The following is a 27,597-nucleotide window of genomic DNA, read 5'->3' as shown; positions in this document are numbered from 1 at the left end:
ATACAGGTTTTGTCTGAACCCAGACTTTAGGATTTGGGCCCCATTTCACTCACCAAGCAGTAATGACTTGTTGCTCAAATTAGCATTGCTGGCACATTGTGTTATTATTGAATTGGTACCCAGCATGTGTTAAGAGGCATAACACTGCGGTCTTGGATGAGTAACCGTGCTCAGTAAAAAGTCCCTTGGCAGTTTTCAGGGTTAACATCACTCCCTCTGTGGCATCCTGGACAATTTCTAACTTGAGTCATTACATAATGTCTTCCTATATTTTCCCTCTGCTGTTTCAGTTGGATACAGTATTCAGTCACATTAAGGCTGCTCCATTTGTAAATGGTTTCCCTGTGGCTAATAGATGTTACAAGCATGTTAGTGACATGATTTATAGATGTAGTGCTGTAGATCATTCTAAGCACATAAAAGGTGTTGCAGATCATAAGCCATGAATATAAGTAACTAATGAACTCTATAACAATCTATTGCAATTGATGAACCAGTTAATAAATCATCTGTTAAGTATTTACTAACCCTTCATAAACTATGTATAAATGGAATAGAAAGTGAGACCTAGTACTCTTCACTTCTTTCCCAAAACTTTTATACGCTGTTACTATGCTCTGTCAAGGTTCCTGTTGTGTTCAGCCCAGATTCAATTGCATTTCAGTGGTGAATAGAGAGTTTCCTGTATATCATTTGAATAGCATTTTAAAAATTGCTCTGTAGTCCTTTTGGGTGAATGCGTCTCTGTAAATGCAAGAGGTCATTACTGATGCAGTCCAGATTTTCAGCAAGAATGCTTTAAATGGACAGAAGAGGGGGGGAGCAAATAATAAGCCTTGGACAAACTCACTCAGATCAACTAAGTCTCAGCATTAACTAAAACCAAAAATGACAGTAAGGATAACTGAATGTGAAAGTTATGGGCATTTTCTTTTCAGGACCTTGACTTTGCAATTAAAACACAATCATTTCTTTATTAAATTCAACTTATCATCAAATCATTGCTAGCAATGCAGATGCACAGTCACTCCAATAGTGGGAAACTCAAGAAAGATGAATCGAACAGATGCTTCTGAACTGAAAACACAAAGAACTAATTACAACTGGCTTTCAAAATTATGAAATGGAATTTTTTTTTGGCAGAGTTCACCATTGAATCGTTGTGTTGCTCTGCACATTTTGGCTTTGGTCCTGGCCCCTCTATCTAAAGGACTGTTCTGCATTAAACAATTGGGATCCACTCTGCAAAATTAACAAAATTCATGGGAAGAAGCTGGATCTGGAATCATATGGAGAGTAGCTGGACAATGCTGAGAGCATCTCTCAAGCTCCAGTCTGAGGGGGTTGGATTTTATATGCAGTGCAGTTGTAGCCATGTTGGTCCCATAATATTCAAGAGACAAGGCAGCAAGGTAATAACTTTTACTGGAGCAACTTCTGTTGGTGAGAGAGACAAACTTTTGAGTTTACTCAGAATGGTTCTTCAGGTCTGGGAAACTTACTCAGAGTGTCACAGCTGAATACAAATTTGTACAGATTGGGGTTGGATTTTGCTGAACACAGAAATACTTCCCAGGGACTTTTAGTCCTCAAAGTAAATGGTATAACTGTATTAGAGTGAGCACTGGAAAAGGGATCAGCACAATTCAATGTCAGTCAAGCGTATGGTGTCTTAACTGGCCACTTAAAATCATTCTCAGGGGTTCCAGAAAATTTTTGTGCCACCTTTTGTTCAAGGCCCACCTCTGCTAGGGAGTTTTCACATTCACTGTAATGGGAGCAGGGTGAGACTAACTGAGTGCTTTGGAAAAAATCCCACTCTTGATTTATACTCTGACAATATATGAAGCGAGGCTAATCTAGAGGGGTTTGCTGCTTGCCAGCGTGTACTGTTTATAGTAAAGCAGAGTGTAAGAAATATTCACAATGAAGTCTGAAAACCTCCAAATCTGTCTCCTCACAAAGATGATCTGATTTTGCAGTCTGGCTTTGAAATTTCACAGCATTTTTGCGTAAAGGTTAGCACTGTTTGATGAAAAATGGGCTGCTTTGAGTTGCCATCGTTTAGATCAAAGTTAAGGTCATAGTTTAGATTAAAAAAAAGATTAGTTTTCAGAACTGAGCTTGGTTGTTTTTAATTTCCTTAATTTTGAGTAAAAAAAAAATCTCGTTTTGTGAAATTTCACAAAAGTAGCAAAATATTTTAGAAATTAACTCCAGTTAACTCAGTTGTTCTGGGCTTCTTAGGGATCAGGGATGGGTGGACAGAGACAGTTGCACTGGTAAACACGGAGGGCTGGTTTAAACTTACCTCCTGCACATATACTGGAAGGCTCCGCTGCAAGAATCTCTATGCATGATTTCTTCAAAATCTAGAAGCCAAGAAAGAAAGAAGAAATGTGATAAAATATCTTGGAGGATATTTTATGTAGCAACTTTACCTCCTTGAGCAACAGTAGCCAGGTCAATGGAAGCATTCTTCTGTCAACCTAGCCATGTCTACACCAGGGGGTAGGCCTGCATAGCTACAATGCTAAGGGTGTGCAATTTTTCACGCCCCTGAGTGACATAGCTGTATTGATCTAACTTTTAAGTTACATTAAGGCATAACTCTTGACCCCAAGGGCCTTTGTTCTCATGTACCTTAATGCCCCTTCACACTGAAAACGACATCCATTTACACTGCCAGAATGGTGAAAATGAGAATCTAGCCCCCTACACCTACAGTCTAAGGCCTGAACTTCACTTAAAATTAGCTTGACCTAGCTATGTTGCTCTGAGCTGTGAAAAATGTTGCACCCTGAGCCAACATAACCCCCTACGTAGAGGTGGATAGGTGGATGGCAGAATTCTTCCGTCAACCTAACTACCACCTCTCAGAGAAGTGGATTGACTACATTAACGGGAAAACCCCTTCTGTCCGTCCGTGCAAGACGTGACTGCACAACAGCGGCACAGCTGCAGCGCCGTAGCTGTGCCGTTGTCACAGATGTAGTGTAGACATACCCTATGTCTAACAGCTTGTCCACATGCAGATTTGCACCAATTTAACTTAAGGACTGTTTTTAAACCAATGTGCCTGTGGGTGCTCTTATTTCAATTAGAAACGGTTTTAAGCTACACTGAAATAAGTGTGTCTACACAGGTTTGCACCAGTTTAACTAAACCAATACAAGTTTGAATGTAAACAGTCTCTGGGTATGTCTGCACTGCAATTAGACATCCTTAGACCACTGACGGTGGTTCGTGGGGCTGTTTATGTAATGTAGCTGTTGGGGCTTGGGCTGCAGGCCAAATGCTGGGACCCTCCCACCTTGCAGGGACCTAGAGCCTGGGCTCCACCTCAAGCCCAAACGTCTATACTGCAATTAAACAGCCCTGGGAGCCTAAGTCAACCGGCATGGCCCAGCTGTGAGTTTTTAACTGCAGTGTAGACATACCCCCTAAGGCCATAGGTTCAGTTTCAAGCTACGGATACCTTTGGAACGTTGGGCTGCGCATATTGCCAGCCATTCACTCAGTTGGGAGTATTACTTTTCAAATACCGGGTTAGAACTGATCCAGCTGTTCGTTGCCAATGACAGCCCTGATGCTGCATAGCCTGATACACATGCTTCGCTCTACGCACTGCGAGTAGTTCCACAATCACATGTGTAAGTCTTTGCAGGATTCGGGGGCCTGAACAAGGAATTGTGACTGCTCAGTCCCATTCTGGGATGGGACATCAGAGAGGCAGCACATAAGATGATCAAATTTTAGCCAGCTCTGAGAGGCCAGATTATGTTGGCCAAGCACCACAACTCTGTCCAGCAGCAAAATTGTTTTCCCAACCTTAAACTGAAACATCTGTAAGAAACAAACTACAGCTAATACGATAAATTACATTAAGATAATAGACAATCCAGGATTTCACTGTAATTAAGGTTCTATGCGTCAGAAATACCTGCTTGCAAAAGGTGCAGATATAGTTATGGGTTTGTTTGAGATTGGTTGGTGTTTTTTTTTGGGAAGGGCTTATTAGTCACTCAGAAGCAGTGATGCCAAAGTCTTCTGGGATACCAGGGACCGAAGAGAACCAGGTCCTTCTGAGCTGCTGATAGATTGACAGTGCATGGGGAAAAGGAGAAGCTTTGGAGGAACAACAAGGCCAGTCAGATAGAACTGCAAGGGAGAAACAAATCGAGAAAGAGAGAGAAGCAGCAGTTATACAGTCGAGAGCACAATCGACAAGCAAAAAAAGGCTCTGAAAGCAGAATCAAAGAAAGATGAATACTGAAGATTAGAGGTGGGTAGGTGTTGTAATATGCCACCTGCCAGATACCACCCAGGTGCTGTCTAGCCATTCCTAAAACCAGATTCTGGTACCAGCTTACTCCACAAGTGGCCCCACTGACCATTCATGCAGGGGAGGTACTAGTCAACGTAATACAGCTAGTTGACATTTTTCCAAGGAAAAAATATTCTTTTCATTGACAAATGGCTCTGTTTCAAAAATGGAAACTTTTCACACACTTTTGTCTATTCTTCTTAAAGTTTTACCTCTTTTCAACAGAACCCCAAACCAAAAATCTTTTGGTTTTCAATTTTCCCTTTCCCTCCTTTTCAGCAGTAAAATGGAAACATGGAGGACAAAGGGAAAAGGTGAAAAAGGAAGGGGACGGCAGCAAACCTTATAACTTGATAAACACTTTTGCAACAAAATTCAAATTAAAAACAATAAAATTACTTTCTTTTGAAACCAGCCTTATTTCTGTATTATTTTGTACTCTGTAATACAAAAAAATTCATATTTTTTCCACCTCTGAGCTGACCTTTAGGGCTTAATAGAATACCTATGATAATATTTGTTTGCATTTATTTAGATCTTAAAATAATAATAAAAAAAAGGATCCATAACTCTAAGTACCCTAACATCATTAATAAACACAATGAAGTCCCAGTAGCATTAAGTAATCATTCCAACAGACCCCACCTTTCATCATTATGAGAAGCAATAGTATCAAAGGACTTCACATATAGGTAAGATATGCCCTAGTAGACTTCATGAGGTCTGCTGCTTTCCTCCCTTCCAGGGTGGTGGAAGGCTCTTGCTTGGATTGCATGTACACTGCTGGAGGGATTAGGTAACCTGGCTCAAGCAAGCCAATGAAATAGTGCGGGACAGCGTTCAGTCAGTTGCCAGGCAGAGGACCTAGTATAAATCACTCCTACAGTGTGCTCAGTACAACTGACCTAGTGCTGAATCCTAGTCATGACAAATCTAGCCTCGTGTTTGAGTGGCGAACCCCATCACTCCAGTCCTGGCTCATTCAGTAATGTCTTGCTCTGTGGCCTTTGGGTGCGTTGCCGGGACCCCAGTTTAGGGAAGCCCATGCTTAAGTCCATTCCTCCTCAGGGGAAAAAAAAAAAGTGTTTACATCCCATTGTCTTCAATGGCATGTGATTGGAGATAAACACATGCTTAAGTGCTCTCCTGAATAAGGAATCTTAGCCTCAACTACCTCAGTTTCCCCATGTATTCCAGGGGGATAATAAGCATGTCCCTATCTCACAGGGGTTAGTTAGTTAATGTTTGTAAAGAACTTTGAAAATATAAATATTGTATAATGTGTTCTCACAGTAGATTGATATTTAAGTATTTTTCATGGCTTGCTCATACCACAGGGTAGAATGGCCCTATAAGAGAGGTGGGCTTAGCCCTACCTGTGACTAACCCACAGCCCCCCGGGTGAGGGGTCTGAGGCCAGGGATCAGGTGATAGCCTGTAGGTCACCTGGTCCTTCGATCAAGGCCAACAAACAGCTCAGCTGGGAGGGAGATCTGTAGGAGACCCTGGGTCAGGGGAAAAGGAACTGGTTGACTTGCATTGGACTGTTTTGTTTTGAGGAATAAACCCATCCCTGAAGAAAGGGACCGAAACTCAGATGCTGTTGGGAGCTTTATTTGATGCACTGGCTGGTGAGCTGGCCCACCAGTTTATACCTAGGCTTCTTTGGCACAGCAGCTGGAGGACATTTTCTATTAACGGGGGTTTTATTGAATTTAGGCTTTTTAATGAGCAAACAGGATGTGGAAGTTTAGAGGAGGGCTAGTGCATATGTCTGTTAGTGTGAATGACCTGTAGTCTGAGTCTAGGTACTGATTACCCAAGTTTTGGTGAATCATTGAAAAACAAAGTCTGTTGCCAATTACAAAACAGCAATTTAATTCTATTTACACAATACTTCCTTTCCAGCATCGCTAGCATTCGGTACATCAAAAAACAACATGCTTCAGAGATGATTTGGGGGAAGAGGGAAGAAGTGTCAGATGTGACCACACATCATGCTGAAAAGCAATTTTAAACATTAAACATGTCATAATGCACAATGTACACACGTGGTCCAAATTTTCAAACTGGATTCTAAATTATGCACACCCTAAATGTTACAAGTTCAGAACATGTGTGTTGCAAACTAGGTAACTGTCTCTCACTATCCTTATGTGTGCATGCTCATCTGACTTGTACATGTTGGTGGACACATGTACAAGAAAGATTTGCATGTATAGTTTGAGAGGCCCATTTGAAAAGCTGGCCATAAAAGCACATGATGATCTCAAGAAAAGACAATGGTGCATCTTAGATTTGGCAAAGGACAAACAATTTGGCTTTTCGGATGCACATGCAAGATTCTCACTGAACTCAGTGGATTCTGGGATAAGATTTGTCCTTTTGGTATATCCTTTTTACTTTCGGAGCTCAGATACCTGTGTAACATATAGCACTTGGAGAGTTTAATTTTCCGTCTTAAAACTTTCTATGGCAAATGTATATGCAACACTGACAGAACAAATTTAAGAGCGGAGATATGAAGAGAGATTAGGAATGCAGTAGAGACCAGTAAATCCTATATGGGCATAAAGGTGAAATGTAATGAACAAGCAGGGTGTTAAGTTAAAGAGGAGAGATAAATTATGCAAGGGTACCAATCAATAGGAATATAGATGATTGGATGCTCTTCTAGATACAATGAAAGATTAAAAGAAGTCTAATATAATTCTGTCTCTAGTTCCTTTTTTTACAGCTGCCTTCTTAACCTCACATACAGAATTTGTACAGTCATGTATGGTTAGTATCTTGTTTTCATTTTTGGTTTTTGAGATACAATCTTTTCCATGTCTGAAATGAGTTTTCAGCTGCAGCAAACGGCAAAGACCTGGGAGCATTCCTGCTTCTGAATCATAGCTGTGTTACTGAACTGTTTAGGTTACAGGCTATAAGGGAGATGACAAAGGTATCATATCCTATTTCATGATGTTCTATATTTCACAGCCTGGAGCACTCCTCATACCAGACAAAGAAGTCCTGAGCAGTAGATGAATTTGAGCTTCAAGTTTTCACTCTAGGTCTTGCTCCGTTTGCTTTAAATTGACAAGTTACGATCTGCAGAAATTCCCATGGAAACCACAGTAACAAAAAAAAGCTATAAAATACTTTGTTCCTCTGAATTGTTGTCCCGCTTGTAGGGATCAGATGTCTGCCTTATTTTCCTTACTCCTGAAAAAGCTCAAATTCCCCATTACACGGGCTTTTCCAGTTGTAGTTTTATCAGTGATTGTCTAACAATAGGAATGAGAAAGCAATTAGTTCTCTAAATAACAATATTTCATCCTAATTTGAGAGATGCCTGTACAAGCCCAATCCTGCAAGCTGCTGAGCACCTTTGGCTCCCTTTGACTTCACTAGCAAGTGAGGATAGGTCTCATGGCTGAACCCTGTTCTACATTCCAGAGTTAAGTCGATGTAAGGCAGCTTATGTAGACCTATCTCTGTAAGCATCCACATGAAAATGTAGCTCCCTCCAGTGTGACTTGCCCACTACACCGACTTAATAACTCCACCTCCGTGAGAGGCGTAGTGCTAAGGCCGATGTAGTTAGGTTGACACCGTGTCAGTGTCGACATTGCGTTGCTTACATTAACTGTTCCTGCTTTTCAGAAGCTGTCCCACAATGCCCTACACTGACAGTTAATCAGTGCAAGTGCTCCTGGTGGGGACGCATACCACCGACACATGGAGCATAGTGTGGACACGCAAAAGCGATTTAATTCCTGAGGTGGCTGGACGTGGACGTAACTTAGGTCGACTTAATTTTGCAGTGCAGACTTGCCCGGAGCTTATACTGGGGGCTGGTCTACGCTGGAAGCTTACACCAGCATAGCTACATCTCTCGGGGGTGTGAAAAATCAACACCCCTGAGAGATGTACTTAAGCTGACCTAACCCCCTGTGTAGACAACTCTAGGTCAACGGAAGAATTCTTCCATAGCCTACCTACCACCTGTCAGGGAAGTGGATTAACTACAGGGACTGGAGAACCTCTCCTGTTGCTGTAGCGAGTATCTACTCTGAAGCACTACATGTACCTAAATACAGGTTTCAGAGTAATAGCCGTGTTAGTCTGTATTCGCAAAAAGAAAAGGAGTACTTGTGGCACCTTAGAGACTAACCAATTTATTTGAGCATGAGCTTTCGTGAGCTACAGCTCACTTCATCGGATGCATACTATGTAAAATACAGAAGATGTTCTTATACATACAAACCATGAAAAAATGGGTGTTTACCACCACAAAAGGTTTTCTCTCCCCCCAGCCCACTCTCCTGCTTGCAATAGCTTAACTGAAGTGATCACTCTCCTTACAATGTGTATGATAATCAAGTTGGGCCATTTCCAGCACAAATCCAGGTTTTCTCCCCCCCCACAAACCCACTCTCCTGATGGTAATAGCTTATCTGAAGTGATTACTCTCCTTACAATGTGTATGATAATCAAGTTGGGCCATTTCCAGCACAAATCCAGGTTTTCTCCCTCCTGCTTTTTCCCCCCCACACACAAACCCACTCTCCTGTTGGTAATAAATAGTGTCTCTCCGAATTTGCAGCATATATCAAACAGATCCCAAAGCGCAGCCTGAATAACTGGGCTGTGCACTGGGGAGCAATGCAGGAGACAGGTCAATCATCTTCTCCAATAACCTTTAATGGGCAGTAGCAGAGACCTCTTCACAGATCCTACCACAGCCTCCGGGCTGCATGAACTCCCATGCATGGCTCCTGCAGGCTGCCTCCGGGGAGGACAAAGGCAGGTGTATGCATGTGTTTGCCTCTGCTTCACAATATATAGACTGTCATCCCCAGAGAATGTCACCCTCCCAAATCCTGGCCCTGCCACCCCAGAGACAGGGACCTTGCTAGTTACACTGCATCTGGGGATCTGTGTGTGTGTGGAGGAAAGGAAAAGGTCTCTCCGAACTGCAGAAAGGAGCATGTATGCAGAGCTCTTAGGAGGGACACTCTGTAAACTCCCCCTCTCAGCGATACTTCCAGGGCAGAACAAATCCCTTGGTCAGTGATACATATAGGTGAAGGGGTTGTCACACTACGTCCCACATTCTCAATAGAAAAAAGAAAAGGAGTACTTGTGGCACCTGAGAGACTAACAAATTTATTTGAGCATAAGCTTTCGTGAGCTACAGCTCACTTCATCGGATGCATTACAATCGGATGCAAGTGAGCCGTAGCTCACGAAAGCTTATGCTCAAATAAATTGGTTAGTCTCTAAGGTGCCACAAGTACTCCTTTTCTTTTTGCGAATACAGACTAACATGGCTGTTACTCTGAAACCATTCTTAATAGAGATATTGTTATGATGTGAATATGGCATAACTAAGATGTGTTTTGTACAAGATGGGTCATGTGAGGTATCATTGGAAAGGTGATGATTTACTGAATATGATTATCCAATTTGTATGCATGTATCATTTCTGTATCTGAAGTTACGAATATTGACTATGTAACTATTGCAAGTGTGTTTACACCTGGGGAATGCCCACCAGAGAGTATGCTGTCAGCCTAGCTGGGCCATTAGGGAGAACAATAGGACTTTGAAGATGCTAATCTCCCACCTTCCTGAGAACTTCCTGGGATGCTGCAAACAAACTTTGACTCCTGGCTGTTTTGACACTGCAGGGTCATCTGATCATGTCACCTGGTACTGGACTCCATCTTGGATTATTAGTATTTTTCCACTAATAGGGGTGGGGATCAAACTGGGAAACAAAGGATTTCTGCCTCATGTAAATCCTATTTAAGGCAGGGAAGTGAGTTAATCAGGGCTCATTCTTCACCAAATCCCCACCCCGGATGACTGCTGGAAACATCTAAGAAACAAAGAGAAAGGGGGGGAGGAGAAGGACTGAGCCCAGGCTGGAAAAGGGGTCTGGCCTGTGAAAGAAATGCCTAAAACATTTAGGGTGAGAAATTAGTACATGTAACCAGTCTCTTTAACGTATTAAGCTTAGTTTGTGTGTTTGTTGTATTTGTTCAGTAATCTGTTGTGATCTGTTTGCTATCCCTTATAATCACTTAAAATCTATCTTTTTTAGATAATAAATTTATTTTGTTTTCTCGAAACTCAGTTTGTGGAATCCATAACTGGGGGGGTGGAAGGGGGAAAAAGTTGTGCATATCTTCCTCCACACTGAGGGAAGGGGGGTGATTTTTATGAGCTTAAGTTGTACAGTTTTCTGTGCAGCACAAGACAAGACAATTCCCTAGCTGAGTCTTCCCATGCAGAGCTGATTTCAGTGTCTGTGTCTTTCTGCAGCGGGGTATGTCCCCACCTGTGTGCACTGGAGGAGGCCTGAGGGCCTGGCTCAGCAGGACAACGTAAGGGAGCCCTGACTGGTGAAACAGACAGGCTCAGTGGTACCCCTGTACATCAGGTGACACCCCGGAGTGGGGGGTAACCTGTCACGGAGTGAAAGGTCATTCACGCAGCCCAAAGCTTCGCCTGACATTTGAACAAACCCAGAAACCCACTTCTGAGGTTTGAAAATAAAAAATTCTGATGTGTTCCCCTGCCCCCCAGCCACATAGTTTTTCATTTGTCAATCTCTGTTGTTCAGAAGTGGCCCTGAACCAGGGCCCATGCACAGTGCATGGTCTCACTGCCGGCCTGCCAGAGGTGCACCCTTTCAGCCATGAGCAAAGCCAAGTTTCAGCCCACCACGGGTGCCTTGTTTGCTTGCTTTACACTGAAGTGTTCTGTTCTGCAAAGGAAAAGCCTTTACGTTCTACACTGCAATAAGAACCCAAAGGTAGTCTTCAACTACCTGTCTTCTCATGTCTTCTTCATGCTTTGTAGTCATGTTTCAGCTCCTTCAGCTTGAACCTTTCCAGGTTCTCCACCTTCCATGCTGCTGCTGTTCTGGTGATGCCCCCATTAAAAGTGATGAATAATCAGGTAGCATTTGGGGCGTATTCTGGCTATACAGTAGGACTCACCGGAAAGCATAATCACCTGGCAGGAAATTTCCCATGGTTTTGCAGCTAGACCATCATTGTCTATTCACAGTCCCACCACAAACTTCCTTCAGCAGTTATATCTTCTGGTGTAGCTGGTAAATGGTGCAGCACTTAACTGAATTAGCTAAGAATTAGGCTCCCGAGACTGAAATCTTATGTTTTATCATATACAGCCACACAGAGAATGTCAGAGAGCCACCTCTGGATTTCATTAAAGACAGCTGCAAAGAGAATGCCAGGCTGAGAACCAAGATTTTAAGAAGACAGCCAAAACCTGATCATCCAAGAGAAAATTTGGGGAAAGCAGCTCCATGTTTGCAAAATGTCAGGAAACCAGTAATATGGGATCACCTTCCTTCAGCAAGAAAAAGAGCTGGAGAACCAGAGCTTGTCTTGGAAAGAATAGTTTTTGCTTGATACCACGTGGTCAGGATAGCATGTAACTACTGTAAAAAACAGAAATCCTAGATCCCTTTTCTGAAGCTGACTTTCCTTGCTCTGGGGTTTTATCAACAACAACAACAACAAAACATACCAAATGGCCAGGACAGAGACACACATTTAAAAGGATTCCCCATCTGGCACCATACCCCTGGGAAACTCAATCCGTTATAATAGCTATGTGTGGCAAGTGAGCAAAGGAAAACTATTTTAAAAAATCCCCAAATAGATCCTTTCCTAGAGAACATTCGGAATAATTTTACATTTTTTTTTAAATTAATGGTCCAGTCAGTCCCTCATGTGGTGCTTTCCCTGCTCTGCCCAGAGAGGCTTTGGAAATGCATTGAGTCAGACAGGATTACTCAGAACCACTGGAGTCAGGGATGGAAGGGCCCTACAGGTCTCAATCCTATTCCCATTGAAGTTAATGGGGATATATGCATGAGTGAAGCAAGCGTAGCTGGGATGTGTATATTAGTCCTGGGACCTGTATGCTAGTCCGTGGTTTGCATTACCATTTTCTACAACTCTCTTTGGATCCTGATGCTGCTGCCAGGGAAGCACATGGCAAAACTCCGATTGAACAGGACGGGGGCTGTCGACTCTAGAGTGTCACCAACTCTGAGAGGAGGTTAGTTTGGTTTTTGGTTTAGTGCTGGTGGCCTGTGATATACAGAAGGTCAGATTAGAAGATCTGGTGGTCCCGTCTGGCCTTAAACTCTATAATTCTATGAATTCCCCAACTGCTTCCTATCGCTGCAGCTGCCACGTGGGAAGTTCAGGCAGCTGAATAACTTTAGAGGAGAAATATAGCCAAGCAGAGAAATGGCCTGTTTGCAGGGACGCCCAACCCATGAACATCTCAGTGAGAATGGCTGGCTTTTTAGAACTTCAGGCAAGCTAGGAATATCTGTCTCCTATTTCCCCATCATCTTCATGCTCTGCTTTCTTTAATGAAGAGGGACAATGATTTCTAGTGTTTTTGTCCTGTCTAGATTTAAGTCTAGCATCTATGCAGTATCACTGTACAGTCCTGTACCATGGTGGGGCGGGAAATACCACAGAGAACCAAAACTCAGAGCAGCAGAGTATATCTGCCAACAAAGGAAGGACACAACAAGCAGCAGGAGGAAACGCAGAATGGAGCCCCTCTTTGTTTCAGGAAGCAGTGTGTTTCAATGGTTAGGCCAGGGGACTGGGATCCTGGATTCTACTCACAGCTCTGCCACTGACCCACTGTGACACTTCATCCTCTCACTGCCTCAGTTTCCCCCATGTGTAAAATGGGAATACCAGCACTTGCTGTACTTACAACTTCTCATGGGAATGAGTAATTTTTGTACGGGATGGGGAGACTAGAGCTGGGCAAAATGTTCTGATGTCTGAAATTTCAGTTACTTTGTTTTGGGGGATTCAGAGGGAAGGAAAAAATCAGGAAAAATTTTCATGATTTCTTTCTTTCATGATTTGTCCTCCAGCTAAAGCAGAGAAAGCTTTAAAAAGCAATACAGTGACAATGACCTGTCACTTAGAGTATGATAGACAGGTTCCCCCAGCCACCGCACACATGCATACACGTCCGCACACATACAGCCAAGATTAATACTCACAGAATCTATGATCCCCCGCAGGGCTTCAAAGCCATCATTCACTGGGAAGACATGATCCTTGCTGTCAGCAATTCGAGCCAGCTGACAGAACAGCAAAAAATAGAAAAACCAACAATGGTATAAATTAGCCAGCTGTCAGCAAATTAAAATGCATCCATTTGCAAATAAAAATCAATACTCAGTGGAGTGTGGATTGCTAATATGCTGTAACTCTTTGGACCTTAGCTCACAGTTAATACCATGGGCCTGGTTCGTTTTAAGGGACCTGTGCTGGGAGTCAGAAAAGGTTTCCTGAAGTTGGCAGGTGAGAAGCAGAGGCCACGTGCCCAAGGGTGAATGATCACAGAGCCAGCAGCAATAGGAAAATGGGTAGATAGTGGGAGGCAGTGGGTCTGTGTGAGGAGGGGGGAAAACAAAGAACAGGTGGCAGATGGGCATTTTGTGGTCTCCTTTGGCTGGAAAGAGAGAGGCCAGAAACGCCACACCGGAGGAGGTGAAAGACAAGTTTATTCGCCTTTGGAGTGCTAGGGGTTAAGGAGAATGTTGAGCACAGCTCAGGAAGAATGAGCTCTCCATGCAGCAGCTGGAGCAGAATCAAGTTTTATTTCTGCGACGGGGACATTGGTTTTAATAATTCTCTCGAACAGCAGGGGGTAACATCACCCAGCGGCTTGGGGCTCAGCCTCCCCTGAAGCTTTACAAATTGGAGGCAGAGAACTAGCCACACACTCATCTCTAAGCCTCACAAGCCTCCCGCCCCATCACCCCTGTCGATCAGTTCTATGTATAATAAGAATTAAAATAAACACACATAGACGATTCTTAAAACAAACACACACACGCTCCAGGTTTGCGCCCACAGGGAAAAGCCCAGGCGATTGAGTCCCCTCTTCTATGAAGCAATGTCATTAAATTGCTTCGGGATCATAAACCAAGACATAGCAATGACAGTCAATGGGTGGATTTATAGTTTCCTGAATTCATTCTCTATGGTCTTTCTGCTGGAAGCTTCTGGGGTTTCGAACAACAGTGGGGCTTTATCATCGAACTTGAGTTAACCTCTCCAATGCCTTGATGACTTCAGGCTGGGCCCGTCTCGATGGTCAGTCCTCTCTCCTCCCTTTGCCTTTGCATAAGGCTTGTCTATACTGGAGATTTGTGCATCCAGGGTAAATGCACCAGTGCAAACCTCTAATATAGATGTGCTTCACTAAGGTAAAAAGTGTTTTGTGCCACTGCAGGTCTACCCTGGTTACAAACCAGGGAAAGCTGTGAGCTATTTGCACTAGGGGTCTGCCATGGGGAAGTTATCATGGCACAACTACACTAGTGCAAAAATCCTCAGTGTTGACAAGACCGTAGAGCGGGAATCTAATTTCTCGCCACCTCCACAAACACTCTTATTTTCTTGCCTCATCTTACATTAGGGATGGGATATGAACGACAGCCCTGCACCCAAATACAACCACAACCACAAGCTTCATTGCAGACCAGGCCTATCTCTGGATCTTGCTGGCTGTTTTTAGAGCTCTGCAATACTCAGGGAATTTGGTTCACAGGAGTTAGTATAAAGCTTTTCTTTGTGTTTCCTTTGGGCAGGGGTGACATGGGGTTTAATCTGCCTCGAGGGGAACCTCATTTGACGTTCAAATGAAAAGCCGAAGACTCAGACTTGAAACCAGTAATAACCAGAGAGTTTTTCCTTGCCTACATCAAAACAATGAAACCCGCACTTGTCCCACATTAACTCAGTCCTAGGCCCAGGTTCACTGGAAACCATCAGGCTCTTCACTGTACCTTCCAACAAGCTTAGCCGGGGTCTGTAGCTAAATCCACGATGAGATGAGTTTGATAAGTTTCTCTTTCTTTTTTATTATTCATTTTTCATTATTATTCATTATTCATTTAGATTCATTTTTATTATTCAGGGGAGAAAGAGTGCTGGGTATTTTGGACTGGGGACTATGGCAAGTCCTAAAGGAAGCGGAACTCTAGGAAGATTTGTAATAACTAGGGGGAGTCAAGGTTATTGGAGTTTAACAGATGTCAGTAATTCAATTAAGATCCCAGAAGGGGTATGTATGGGCCAGATCCTCAGCTGGTGTAAATAGGAATAGTTCCATTGACTTCTATGGAGTACCCATCAATTTATGCTAGCTGAAGTTCTAGCTCTTATATGGACATGAATAGCACCTGAACTTGCCTCAGCCCGGCTCAGTTGAAAAGTCCACCCATAGCTGCTGTATGTGAACCAACAGCATATAGTCCACCTTTGCCAGAATTCCAAACAAATGGAAAAAATGACTAATTTACCTGTGTTTCATTGAAATCTTTCACCCCAACACAGTACACTGTGGCTCCCAGGTCACGAGATCGATTAGCCTGGAACCAGAGTGCAAAACTTTTAAATAAACAGGTACACGTTACAGATGCAGATTTCTGTACATTTGTAATTATATTTTTAATATTGCCATCCTGCTGTCATTCTGTCAGTGCAACCCTCCTCAAAATCAAGGACTAGGGGCATGATAAGGGATAGAATTAAAAGTCTCAGGGCCAAAAATCTACTCTCAGATCTGGATAGCAGATCTTGACTCTAACATTCTGCTCTCCTGCAGATGCAGAAGTTTGTCTATTCCTATAGTAGCTACTTGCATGGTAAACAAAAACAATGTATACCATTCTTGAATCCCACAAATCCAATTTCTAGCCATTCTAACTTAACAATATTTGCCCATTGAAAGTGTGCAGTATAAAACAAATGAAACAGGTTCAGCCCTCCAAGTTTATATAATTTCTAAGGACAGTGGAAGCTCTGGAAAAAAATGGTATGTATTGCTCCTGGGATCTATGATAACCATGGTATCTCCTCATACTTAGTGTAGGAGGCATTTCAGTACAATAGCGATTGCAGAGCTATAGCAGGTAGTTATTTACAATATCATTAAAAGGGGACGTGGAGAATTTGCACCAAAGAAATTCTTCTCTTTTGAATTTCTCTTTTTAAACCATTTATTTATAAGTATTCTGGTATTCAAAGTCCGTTAGGAAAACACTTCTCCTGCAAGGCCTTGTTACTGAATTGGTGACTTTTGGGGCCAGCTCTTCAAAAGAGCGCACGGCCAGATTTTCAAGTGTGGAGCATCAAGAATTGGGGGCCAAATTTTCCAAAAGAGCCCAACACCACTCAGCAGCTCCCACTGTGACACTTACAGACATATTTTTGGAAGCGATCAGAACTCGAAGTGCTTTTTTAAAACTTGAGCAGAAGTCTTGTGGTTTGAAAGCCTTGCAGAAATCTTGCTTCTATTAGTATTTATCCCTACAAACACATGCATTCTTAGCATACATATCTTGTTTTGGCAGAAATTACAGAAACCTGTCCCAAGGGCATGGACCATAAGGGTACGTCTACACTGTTATCATAGGGTGTGACTCCAGCACATGTGGATATATCCAAGCTAGCTTTAATTTAGCTAGTTCAGATATCAATTTGTAGCATCACGGGCTTCGACATGAGCTGTACAAGCCCACCCAGAACCCTGGGTAATTACTTGCATGGCTAGCCCATGCTGCTACAGCTTCTCTTCTCCAGTACATAGATTCATAGATACTAAGGTCAGAAGGGACCATTATGATCATCTAGTCTGACCTCCTGCACAACGCAGGCCACAGAATTTCACCCACCCACTCCTGCTAGATTAAAACCCTGTGATTGCAGTATCGCCAGGCCCTGAATCTCTTACCTCACGCTCAGCGTAAAAGAAGAGGTCTTCATGGAGTTCGCCATCCGTCAGCGCAATGATGACACTAGCAGTTCTGTAACCTAAATAAATTAAACAAAGAATCTTTCACAAAAAAAGAGCACAAAGGACTAAACTGGTGCACCAAACACCTAGCCAGTGAGCCAGTAGTGGGCTGAAAGGGTCAGAAATGATATATTCCAAACTTTATATCCTTCACCTCTGTTTAACACTCTACATTAAAAAGGCCCCAAGTTTCAATGGAAATTTTTGACCACTTTTAACAAACACCTGTCTACTGCACCAGCCCTCCAGGATTGGCCTGGAGTCACCCGGAATCGGCATCGATCTCTCGGTGACTATTGAAAGCAATCCGGGAGATTTTAGTAGGATATTTTAAGAAAGTGACATTACGTTATGTTGGGAGAAAAAATCTCCCAGAATACCTTCAGTCAGAGTTGGCAACCCTTAAAGCTTAATTCATCTTCATCCTTTCAATCATATATACTGACAGTGGAGTTGTAACAAGAAGACTGTAATCTTCTTTTATAATATTGATTGTAGCCCAGGCTTGTATGGGCTTCTTTCTGTGTAAATTTACAGCAGCGCTGACTGGAATTAATTTGGGTTTCTGGCAACAGACGCTTGGTATAAATCCAAAACAGCTCCGTAGTCATGCATTGCACGTGAACATTAATATTTCACTTTAGTAAAAGCTAAATATAATTTGAAGGTTGTTTCTGAAAAAGTGAAAATCTGGCTAATTAACAGCATTTTTAAATGTCCTAAGTCATCAGGAGGATTTTCCTGCAGTTATGAACAGCTGTGCATTTGTCTGTGCTGATAAAGAGAAAAAAAACAACTTTTTCTGGAACGATCTGGTTTGGGTCCATTTGCTTTTGCAGACAGGCACAAACTTTCCTTCTGTTTCTGTGACCAGACTATCACACAGCCTGTGCCAGGGTTCCTGACCTTGGGGAGTTTTAAAGATGGAAGGAGGAGCCTGTACTCATGGGACACTGAATGTCCTTGTAGAAATGAATGAGGGTGTTATATGGTAAGGCTGTGAATTTCAAAGCATCTATAGGAAACCAAGTACTCAACTCCTGCTGAAAGTCAATGGGATTTGGGCACCTATCTTGCTTAGTCTCCTTTGAAAATCCCAGCCTAGACTAATAAAAAGGTTCTCTCACACAATCATGCAACAATAAAAGGGCAATGACTTGATGAAAAACACTGGAAAACACGAGTACAAAGAAAACAGAATGCCAGGCCTTGTGAAAATACAAAATACATAGGCCTATATTTGCAGAATTGTGCGTCTGATTCTCCACTGATTTGCACATTGCATCATCATTTGTACCTCTGCAGTGTGAGATTATATATATATATATATATATGGGGGGGGGTAGTTAATAGGGCTGAGCTTCCCAGACAGAGTCTCAGACTGGCACGGTGAAGTTTTGTTGTTTTGCACTGCCATATGGAACCGACACCAAATCAAGCACTTTAAGCACTGAGGGATCACTAAGCATCACACCACCAATCTGCCTCTTTATACAACTGGCCCACAGTCCTCAATATGAAATGTATTCAAAGTCCTTTATCGCTCTTCAGTGTGAATTGAATAACCTTGAATTCCTGCAAAAAGCAACAGTCACACCCTTGTCCTGTAATAAGTTTACGCTCCAGGACTGAAGTCTACCACACAGACAGAAAGCGAGAGGAGCAGGGAAACACAGTCTCTTACCTTGCACATTTTCATAGTAAATCTGTTCGCTTGCCTGAAATTAAATCCAAACAGCAGCATTAGCAATAACTGAAAAATACTTAGTGGTTGCTCCTAACTGACCTGCTAACAACCTGGAAGTGGCAGCAAGATACCAAATTTGGAGTCTGCATTTTATCACAGGTAACATTCATTCTGGAATTAATGTCCCCTTTAAATTCTGTAACCGCATGCAAAAAACTTTTGTTGCACAATTTTGTTTTCAATTTTACATTTTTCTCTGCTTAGGCTCAGTTCCAAGAGCTGGGGGTTCACGCTGCATGTATCCTGACACTCTTTTGTACCTGTGTTCCCTTTGCCAACCAGTGGGATGGACATTATAGCATACCTCATCATTTACTTAGTGTGTCATGGTCAAATTTATCCCAGGAGCATCACCATTGACTGTAATGAATTTGGGAGCCCCCAGCCTAGTGCCTGGGCTAATTTTAGTGTGCTCTTAATATTATTATGTCTATTGCTGTAGCACATAAAAGCCGCAGTCATGGACCAGGGCCCCATTGTGCTAGGTACTGTACATATAAACAACAAAAAGACGGTCCCTGCCTCCAAAGAGCTAACAATCTAGGATAAGACAAGAGACAAGAGATGCAGGGAGACACACAGACAAGGGAGTACAAGGATACTATGTGTGCCCTACACTTTAATTCAGCTCATCCAAACGGGGTGAGCTAGCAGGAGTTGTGTTAATCTTATCTCAGGTGGAAATTCTTCTGTCTGCATCTTATGCTTTACACATGAACAAGCAGATTTTGCAAGACAGAGGTCAGAAACTTCTGTGTGTATCAGAGTTTGGAATTAAGAGATGGGTCTGCATCTGGGCTTTGAATTCCTCTTTGAAGCTGGGATTCTGTTTGCTGAATTTGGTTCTGGCTTTGGATTTTGAGTATCCCTGTAAGGTTTGGGGGTGTTTGGGTCTGGGAGTTTTTTCAGGCTCATCTCTGGCTAGAACCAAATCTTGGCTAGCTCTCCTTGCATCCTGGAAAGCACTGTAATTTTCCCATGTGCTGGATTACAGGAATGCAATTCATCTTCATTGTGGGGCATAATCGCTTCCAAAAACCTCTAAAATGTTTAGTGAAGGTGGGAGACAGGGATAAAGAAATCCTGTGTGGTTTGCATGCAAATGTTTGAGCTAATAAAGTCTGCAGCAGGGCAGGGCAAGAGGGAGAGGAGACTACAAGGTGGGGTGGCTCAGCCACCCCATGGAACAGGCTGTTATCCCAGCTCTCAACCTAGCTGACTACCTGCAGGATCCACTCAAGGCCAAGGCCAGCCACACAAGGGCCCTTGCAGCTTCAGGGTCTCCTGCAGCTTGCCCCCTTTCGCAGCATAGCTCCAAATGGAGCTGTATGGACAGGATTCAGCTGTCCAGTGCCCTCGATCCCTCTCCTGAACAGGTAATACCCAACACTGAAGGCAGGGACACAGGAAGATACTATAGCCTGAGGAGATAATATTCCAGCCGAAAGTCTGCAGGGTGAATGATGTACACCCATCCCCACATAGCCCTGTTCCTCAATCTTTCTGCCTTCAGGATCCCATCCGTTAAGACATGGATAATACCACTTACCTCCCCGGGGCTGTTCTATGGCTTCATGAATTAATTAGTGTTTGCAAAGCACTCTGAGCACCCCCCGCCGAAAGACATTGTAGAAGCACTTTAAAATTCGTTTATTCACCCTTTCAAATCCTTCGTGCATGTAAGTGTCGCCTCCTGGCAGAACTTTCTGCAGCTCTTCTAGGCCTTGACGTATCTGATCCCTGAAATATTAAGACAGACGCTCCCTTAGATCTGTTAGCAACTGTCAGGTAGGTCAGGATCTGACATGTGGGCGGATGGGTGGAAGGCAATGGGTACATGCATGGAGGAAAGTCAGGCTATGTCTACACTACTACAGCCTTTGTCAGCAAGCGTATGTCGCTCAGGGGTGTGAAAATTCCACCCCCTGATTGACATAAGTGACACCGACGTAAGCACCGGTGTGCACAGCGCTATATTGGTGGGAGAGCTTCTCCTGCTGACGCAGCTTATGCCGCTTGCGGGGGTGTTTTTTTTATGCCAACGGGCGAGCTTTCTCCCACTGGCATAAAGCGTCTTCACCACACGCACTGCAGCGGTGCTGTGCGTGTAGACATGGCCTAGTCATCTCAGGTCCTGCAATGGATTGCAGCACCCACCCACTAAAGTCAATAGGGCTTCCGGAGCATGCATCCCACTTCCAACAAGGCATTTAAGGCTGGAATGCTCAAAAGAACCGAAGGGGTGCTGAATTTGGGCATCTAAATCCCTGCCTTAAAGGCAAGTATTTGAGAAAGAAAATTGCTACGTTCAGGAATGCCCCTAGTTCCCTCCTCTCGGCCATCTATCTGTGCTAATGTAAATAACCACGAAACGTTTTATTCCATTGGCTACATAATGGCAAGTCAGGCAGTTAAGTACAAACTTTGGCCAAAGTCTTGGTAACCTAAGAATTAAAGGCTTTTATTTTTACGAGGTAACGGGAACACTCGACTGCGTCTCTCTCTAGGGGTGTGAAAACTAGACCAGAGTCGATTTTCATCGCTATTCCCACAGCCTGGAGAAAGCATCACGACAGAAAGATCTCCTCTAATCTGATATTCTGGCATATGTACTTCTCCATACTCACACTCCCTTTACAATGCCAGTATATCTTGCGGCTAGACAAGTGGAGCTGCTGACTTACATCTGGCTCTTATTCTTTAGTCGTGCTTGGTGATGACACAAGCTGAATCAAACAGCCAGGAATGTGATATCGATAATATAAGATCATCCAGCAGGCTCCAGTATATTTGGATATGACGCCTTCCACTCCCAGCCAAACCCAATTTCAAGATTAATGAGCTAATGGAAAAGGCTTTAAGATTCAGGGTGTCCCATTTAATCTTTTGGAAACCCAGGCATAGTGACTGATCAATCAGAAGCTAAGCGGGGGACGGACATGTTTCACTGAGTTGCAGACACCAACGTGTAAGAGCAGAGTACAGTTTAGATGTTTTTATAAAGCCCAGATGAAGTCTTTGTGGTATGCGGGGTATCTCTGAATGAACTAATGCTATCTTCATGGGAACTAGATTAAATCAATTTGTATGCAGGACCACACTAACTCTGCAGGCCTGAATGCCAAAGATTTTTAGCCACATGGCCCTAAATCTCTATTGCTGTATGGGTCCAGGATTCTTCCAGGAATGCAAGAGCCAAAAAGGATTTGGGGATAAAATTTCCATGCTTCCATCTATCTGTACCATTTGAGTCTTCAAATGTGGGCAGCAATTCTCTGAGAAATGAGCTCAATTCTGAAAATTATGGAGTTACTGATCCCCAGCTAGAAATACAGGCTTTTTCATGAGTTTTAGGATATAGTGAATCACCCAAATATGATATAGTGAGGCTAGCAATTTCAAAAAACAGACTGTCTCAGGATACTATGGCCCTTCTATTCGTGGATCTTAAAGGAACAAAATCCAGAAAAATGAAAAACAAGAATTGAAAAAGTGATCTGGCCTAAATACACTAAAAAATTCCTAAGAACCAAAGAATGCCCACAGTGGGTCAGACCAAAGATCCATCTAGCCCAGTCTCCTGTCTTCGGACAGTGGCCAATGGCAGGTGCTTCAGAGAGAATGAACAGAACAGTGTTACACACAAAATGATACACAAAAGTGATCCATCCCCTCTCATCCATTCCCAGCTTCTGGCAATTCAGTTTGGCTTTAGATAAACTGGGCCAAATTCATCTCCATTTATTTCAAAGGAGTTAATTCAAGGATGAGCTTGTCTCAACATTGATAGGCACTTTCAAAATAGGATAGGATGAGATGGAAATTCCAGGACATCAGATCTTATTTTATCTGAACTGGATTCCCCATCCTTTAACAAACAAATTTTCCAAAAGGAAAATTTTCAGAACGATTCAGCTTCTTACAGGCACTAGGTATTCTATATGTTTTCATTTTAAAAGGTTCCTTTTTTGGTGATAACATACTATGGTTAATAAACCCCAAGTAATCAAAGCTTCTTTGATTTGTAATATACATGGCACTGCCTGGCCCCGATTCTGCAATTGGATCTACACAGCTAATCTATCCAGAGCACCAGCCGGGTGGTGAGGGACATCTGCCCTTGTGAAACAGATTGCAGGACTGGGGGCTGAATGAGTCATTGTCAACTGTGACACTAAAGGCAAAGTGGAGTCGTAGAATGCAGTTGGATGGGGGATGGAGTGGGGGGAGATTTTCTCAATAAAAATTAATAACAAAGCCAAGGGTTACTATGCCGATGAAAACATTTTCTGCATTAATATAGATCAGCAATTTTTCAGTTTGAAATTGTGATTTTTAAATTCACAAGCTAAGGTTCCTCTCACCTGGCATGTTCCCTGGGTTCATGCTCCTTGTTAACAGCTCAGTCCTAGAAGAGGCCGAGAGCCTCCCAAGAGGGTCCATCACCTCCAGATGCCCTTGGACACTGGTGAGGCTGAGCACTTAGCAGTAAGCTGAGCATGTGCTTTAGACATGTCCTGAATCAGAGCGTCAGCACTTCGCAAATGGGGCTTCAGCGTTCCATCCGCTTTTTCTGCCGGAGACCTCATACACACTGGCAGCATCTCTTTTCCAAACGGGCTCACCCAAACTAGCACCCAAAGATGCTTTTTTACAAATCCAAGTAAAAGAAAAGGCTATTGATAATTACAGCCTTGCACACACCTATACATCAGGAAGGCTGATGATACATGCCAACAGATCCACATTTTACCTGTCAGTCCTCCAATCGAAACAGAAGACTTACACCCGCCAGCATGCTGGATTTTGGCTGGTGCCACACTACCGTCCTGCCTGACATCAACATCATTTCTAGGTCTGTTGGGTAAGCTTATACATTCCCATATGGGAACAAAGGTTTCACATACATAAGTAGCAGGTCTTCTTATGTATGTGACATGCAGCCTTGCAAAAGTCTCCTTGCCCATTCAGTATGGGGGTGAGTTTTCATCTGATAATCGAGTTAAATACCATTCATTTTCTCATTGTCTTCCGTTGTTATAGTTAATGGCAGAGCGGTAGATTTCATGCCCTGACTGGCCAGTTTTAATAGCATTTTTTAGGCTGGTATGTATGTAGACTATACTATAGGAAAGTGGCCAGATTCCTATTAGTTCATAAACAGGAGCTATGCTGGTATGCAATCTCAGAGAAGTCCAATATGTAAAACATATGCTATTCATATAGCATTCACATGTGTTACACATATTTTTTCTTCCACGTGGCAATGAAGTTAACAGGGGAAACTGTAGTGATTAAAGGGGCCTGATCCAACTTACACTGAAGTCAATGAAAAGACTCCCATTGATTTTCTAAGAGGGACCAATGGGAATACTTTCCGGCCCGGTCAAAAAAACACCCAACCCACCGAGATCTTCAGTTTGCCTATGTTATAGCTCCTTACTCCTTGCAAAGGCTTCTCATTAATCTTAATATCCATCACAAATACCTCTAAGTAATTATATACATCAGTCAATTCCAAACCCCCATCCACTTCAAGACACTTCCCATAATAGTACAGGGACCCCAAACAAACTGTCTGGAAAGAGGTGAACTGGAGATGGAAAAAATAATGTTTGGAAAAGCACTGGGCTCCTCTGCACTGGCGGTAAAAGCAACCCCGCTCCTCCCCTTCCAGCATGGAGAAAAGGCAAGGAAATCAAAGGACAGGCCTATGATGGGGAAACAATGTCTTGCTCTGATTTCTCTCTCTCTTCCCCTTTCAATACTCCCCAAGTCAAGCAACCAGTATGTGCTCTTCAGACAGATCAGAACTGGCACATATTCAGCTGTCCAAATCTGGCACACAGGTGCTTCCTCTGCTATTAGGCAGTTATGAAACCTGCTGTCAGGGTGTTTTGGTTTATGGCAGGGGGAGATAGATTATTGGGGAGGGGGGTGTCTTTTTCTTTAAATGGTGAAGGAACCACCTACAGATGTTTCTCGGGAGATTGACAGTAGTTCCCACACTTTGCACAAACAGAGACATTCTTGTTCTGTACATTTGGTCTCTCGCCCCTAGAGCGGAGGTGAGTAAACTCCATGAAAGGTCCTGAAAAGTGAGAATAAGATCCTGAAGCGGAGGGTTATTCTCTGAAGGTGAGATTTTCAAAGCTGCCTGAAGGGATCTGGATTAACTACAATGGAAACTGCGCATCCAGATCCCTTAGATAGCTTTGAAAAATCTCAGGGCAAGTCGTTAGAGTTTACCCTTCCACGGGCTAGATCCCACTCCCACCCTGCACGCCTAGTTCTACTCAGAATCCTCTAGAGAAAGCAAGACCCCCATAGAATTCCTATTGGTATTCTTGCAGTTACCCACACAAAGAAGACCCTTTTCAAAACAATTGCTCCAAACTTGATCTTTCTGATTTTCCAATTCAACTGCTTTACTGACCGCAGATTGGTATTCCGGATCACCTTATTAATATAAGGTTATTAAAAAACAGGTATGAGTACGACAAGTTTACACAATGCTTTACAAAACTGGAGTGAGACCTCTTTTCTGCTCTGAAGAATCTGCAGTCTCAGATAGATGGGGAAAGCAGGGACAAGACAAGATGTAATACACTTGTGAATATTAACTGAATATTCTCTAGAAGAGAATAGCTTTCTACTGCTGCCAACTAATGGAGTTACTCCTTTTTGCTCAAGTGGCAGACGTCTGTGCTTTGGTGCTCAATGTCCCGGGTGCTGAGAACCCATGGTAGGAATCATTACAAAGGCATGGGAGAACAGTTCAAGTAAAGGAAGGCATAGGGAGGATAGTCAATGAGGCAACCCAAGTACTGAGTTATCCTAGAAGAAGCAAATTTAAGGAGGGACTTCACCTAGGTTGCCAGCTAGAGGGGAAACAGTTTCAAGAGGCAGCGGTAGCATAACTGATGGTACGAAGCTGGGAGCAGGAGCAAGAGAGGAACAACATGGTAGGAATTGGGAACAAGATGGGGAATAGGGGGAAATTAAAGCAGCAGGGTAGATTATGGGGAGACCATACAAGACTTTGAAGAAGAGGACAAAAAAGCATGAATTTGATGCAAGAAGAGAAAGGAAAGGATTTGCTGGGACTCAATGGCAGCGGGGTGGGTGGGTGGGGGGATTACTGGCTTCCCCTTCCTCCCCTGTCACCCATCTCCATGGCCCATTTAGCCCTTTGCCTCTGTACTGAAACACTAAACAAAAGCCAGGTTTCGTAACACAAAGTCAAACCACTGGACAGAAAATGAAGGGGGGAGGGGGGAATTTCCACAGAAAATTTGAAGTTTTTGTCAAAACTAACAACTTCTTCAGGTTTCAGCTGAAAATTCTGGGTTTTTCCAACTTTCTTTTCTCATGAAAAGAATCAAAAATTTTCAAGGAAAGTAGACACTATCGGGGGGGACGGGGGGGACACACACGACAATTTTCCACGAAAAACTAGTGTTGATTAAAATTTTCGACCAGTTCTTCCTTTAAGAGCCTAACATACATATCAGATGTTAAGTACAGCCAAGTGATTTAAAGTTATCGAGTCATTTGATATGAAGCCAGAATGCACTAGCTGGGAAAAGTGCAAAAGGAAGGACGTTGCTTTGTGCTGTTGCCCCAAATTCTTCTTACCTGTCTTCAGTTAACCTCATTAGAGTTGAGCCTCTAGTTGAGAAAACAATGAATGACATCCTCAGCTGGGGGCTGGAGAAGGAGAACAGACAGAAATGAGAGTGAATGATTTGCAATCCATTTCTCCCTTCATTTACCTAGTCAATATTTCTCCTCTCTCTTGCTTTCCCCTTCTGGCTCCTCGCAATGACTCTTCACTGTGCCACGGCTCCCCTCCCACCCTTTCTCTGTCTTGTCGTCTTGTAAGATCTTCGGGGCAGGGACTCTCTCTCACTAGATGTATGTACAGCGCCTAGCACAAAGGGAGTGCGATCTTGGTTGGGACCTGTAACTGCTACCATAATAACAATGTAATCATAAGAAGATGAAGGCCTGAACAGAGACGGCTGGAATCAGCAGATGGGAGCCTTATGAAGTCTCATTCCTCCTTGCAAAACCATGGAAATTCCTAAGCAGTTCCCTCTAGAAGTGAATGCCATTCCTCTTTGCATAATTTCCACAATGAGGTTATGCCACAGAAGCAAGTTTGTACACTTCAGTGTCCCCTTACCACTATGTGGGAGGAGATTTGCTTGTGTCTTTTCACTTCTCACATTGGACTCGTGACCCACAGGCTCTCCCCACAACTACTGCAACATTCAAGGGGTTTGGAAAGACATTGCTCCAGATCGCTTTCTGCAAAGACAAACTCCACTCCCCCTCTTCCACCGCATGGCAGCTGAGAGCCTTAGAGGTAGCTTTACCCTCCCCATGGTACCTCCACAGGATGGTATACTCTGGCCCATAGAAATTAGAGATAGAAGTGATTTATTTGCTTATCTAGCCCATCTTCTGGGACTCAGTGAATTTGCAACAATTGCTGCTCACCTCTGGAGTAATACCATTGAAATCAATGGAGCATCTTGCATAAAAAAAGCAAATAGGACTCAATCCCTTAAAGTGACCGAGGGTCCAACTGTCAGCTGGTATGAATCAGTATACATCCTTATGTACCACGTGGGATCTG

General features: G+C 43.2%; 1 protein-coding gene across 1 annotated transcript in view; it reads right to left on the bottom strand.

Annotated features, from left to right (window-relative positions):
* The window catches only part of ANTXR1 (ANTXR cell adhesion molecule 1), a 180,586-nt gene that overhangs the window by 137,351 nt on the left and 15,638 nt on the right, over positions 1-27,597 (bottom strand). Inside the window, exons 3-9 of the mRNA XM_077805796.1 lie at positions 26,592-26,663; positions 20,612-20,693; positions 18,891-18,924; positions 17,144-17,223; positions 15,711-15,779; positions 13,398-13,478; positions 2,312-2,372 (exon numbers count right to left, since the gene is read on the bottom strand). Of these exons, the coding sequence (XP_077661922.1) occupies positions 2,312-2,372; positions 13,398-13,478; positions 15,711-15,779; positions 17,144-17,223; positions 18,891-18,924; positions 20,612-20,693; positions 26,592-26,663 (479 nt within the window). The remainder of the gene's footprint in view (positions 1-2,311; positions 2,373-13,397; positions 13,479-15,710; positions 15,780-17,143; positions 17,224-18,890; positions 18,925-20,611; positions 20,694-26,591; positions 26,664-27,597) is intronic.

Source organism: Eretmochelys imbricata, chromosome 26 (genome assembly GCF_965152235.1).
Source record: "Eretmochelys imbricata isolate rEreImb1 chromosome 26, rEreImb1.hap1, whole genome shotgun sequence".
NCBI lineage: Eukaryota > Metazoa > Chordata > Testudines > Cheloniidae > Eretmochelys > Eretmochelys imbricata.
The sequence above is the reverse complement of the archived record's forward strand: the minus strand, read 5'-3'. Positions and strand labels throughout refer to the sequence as shown.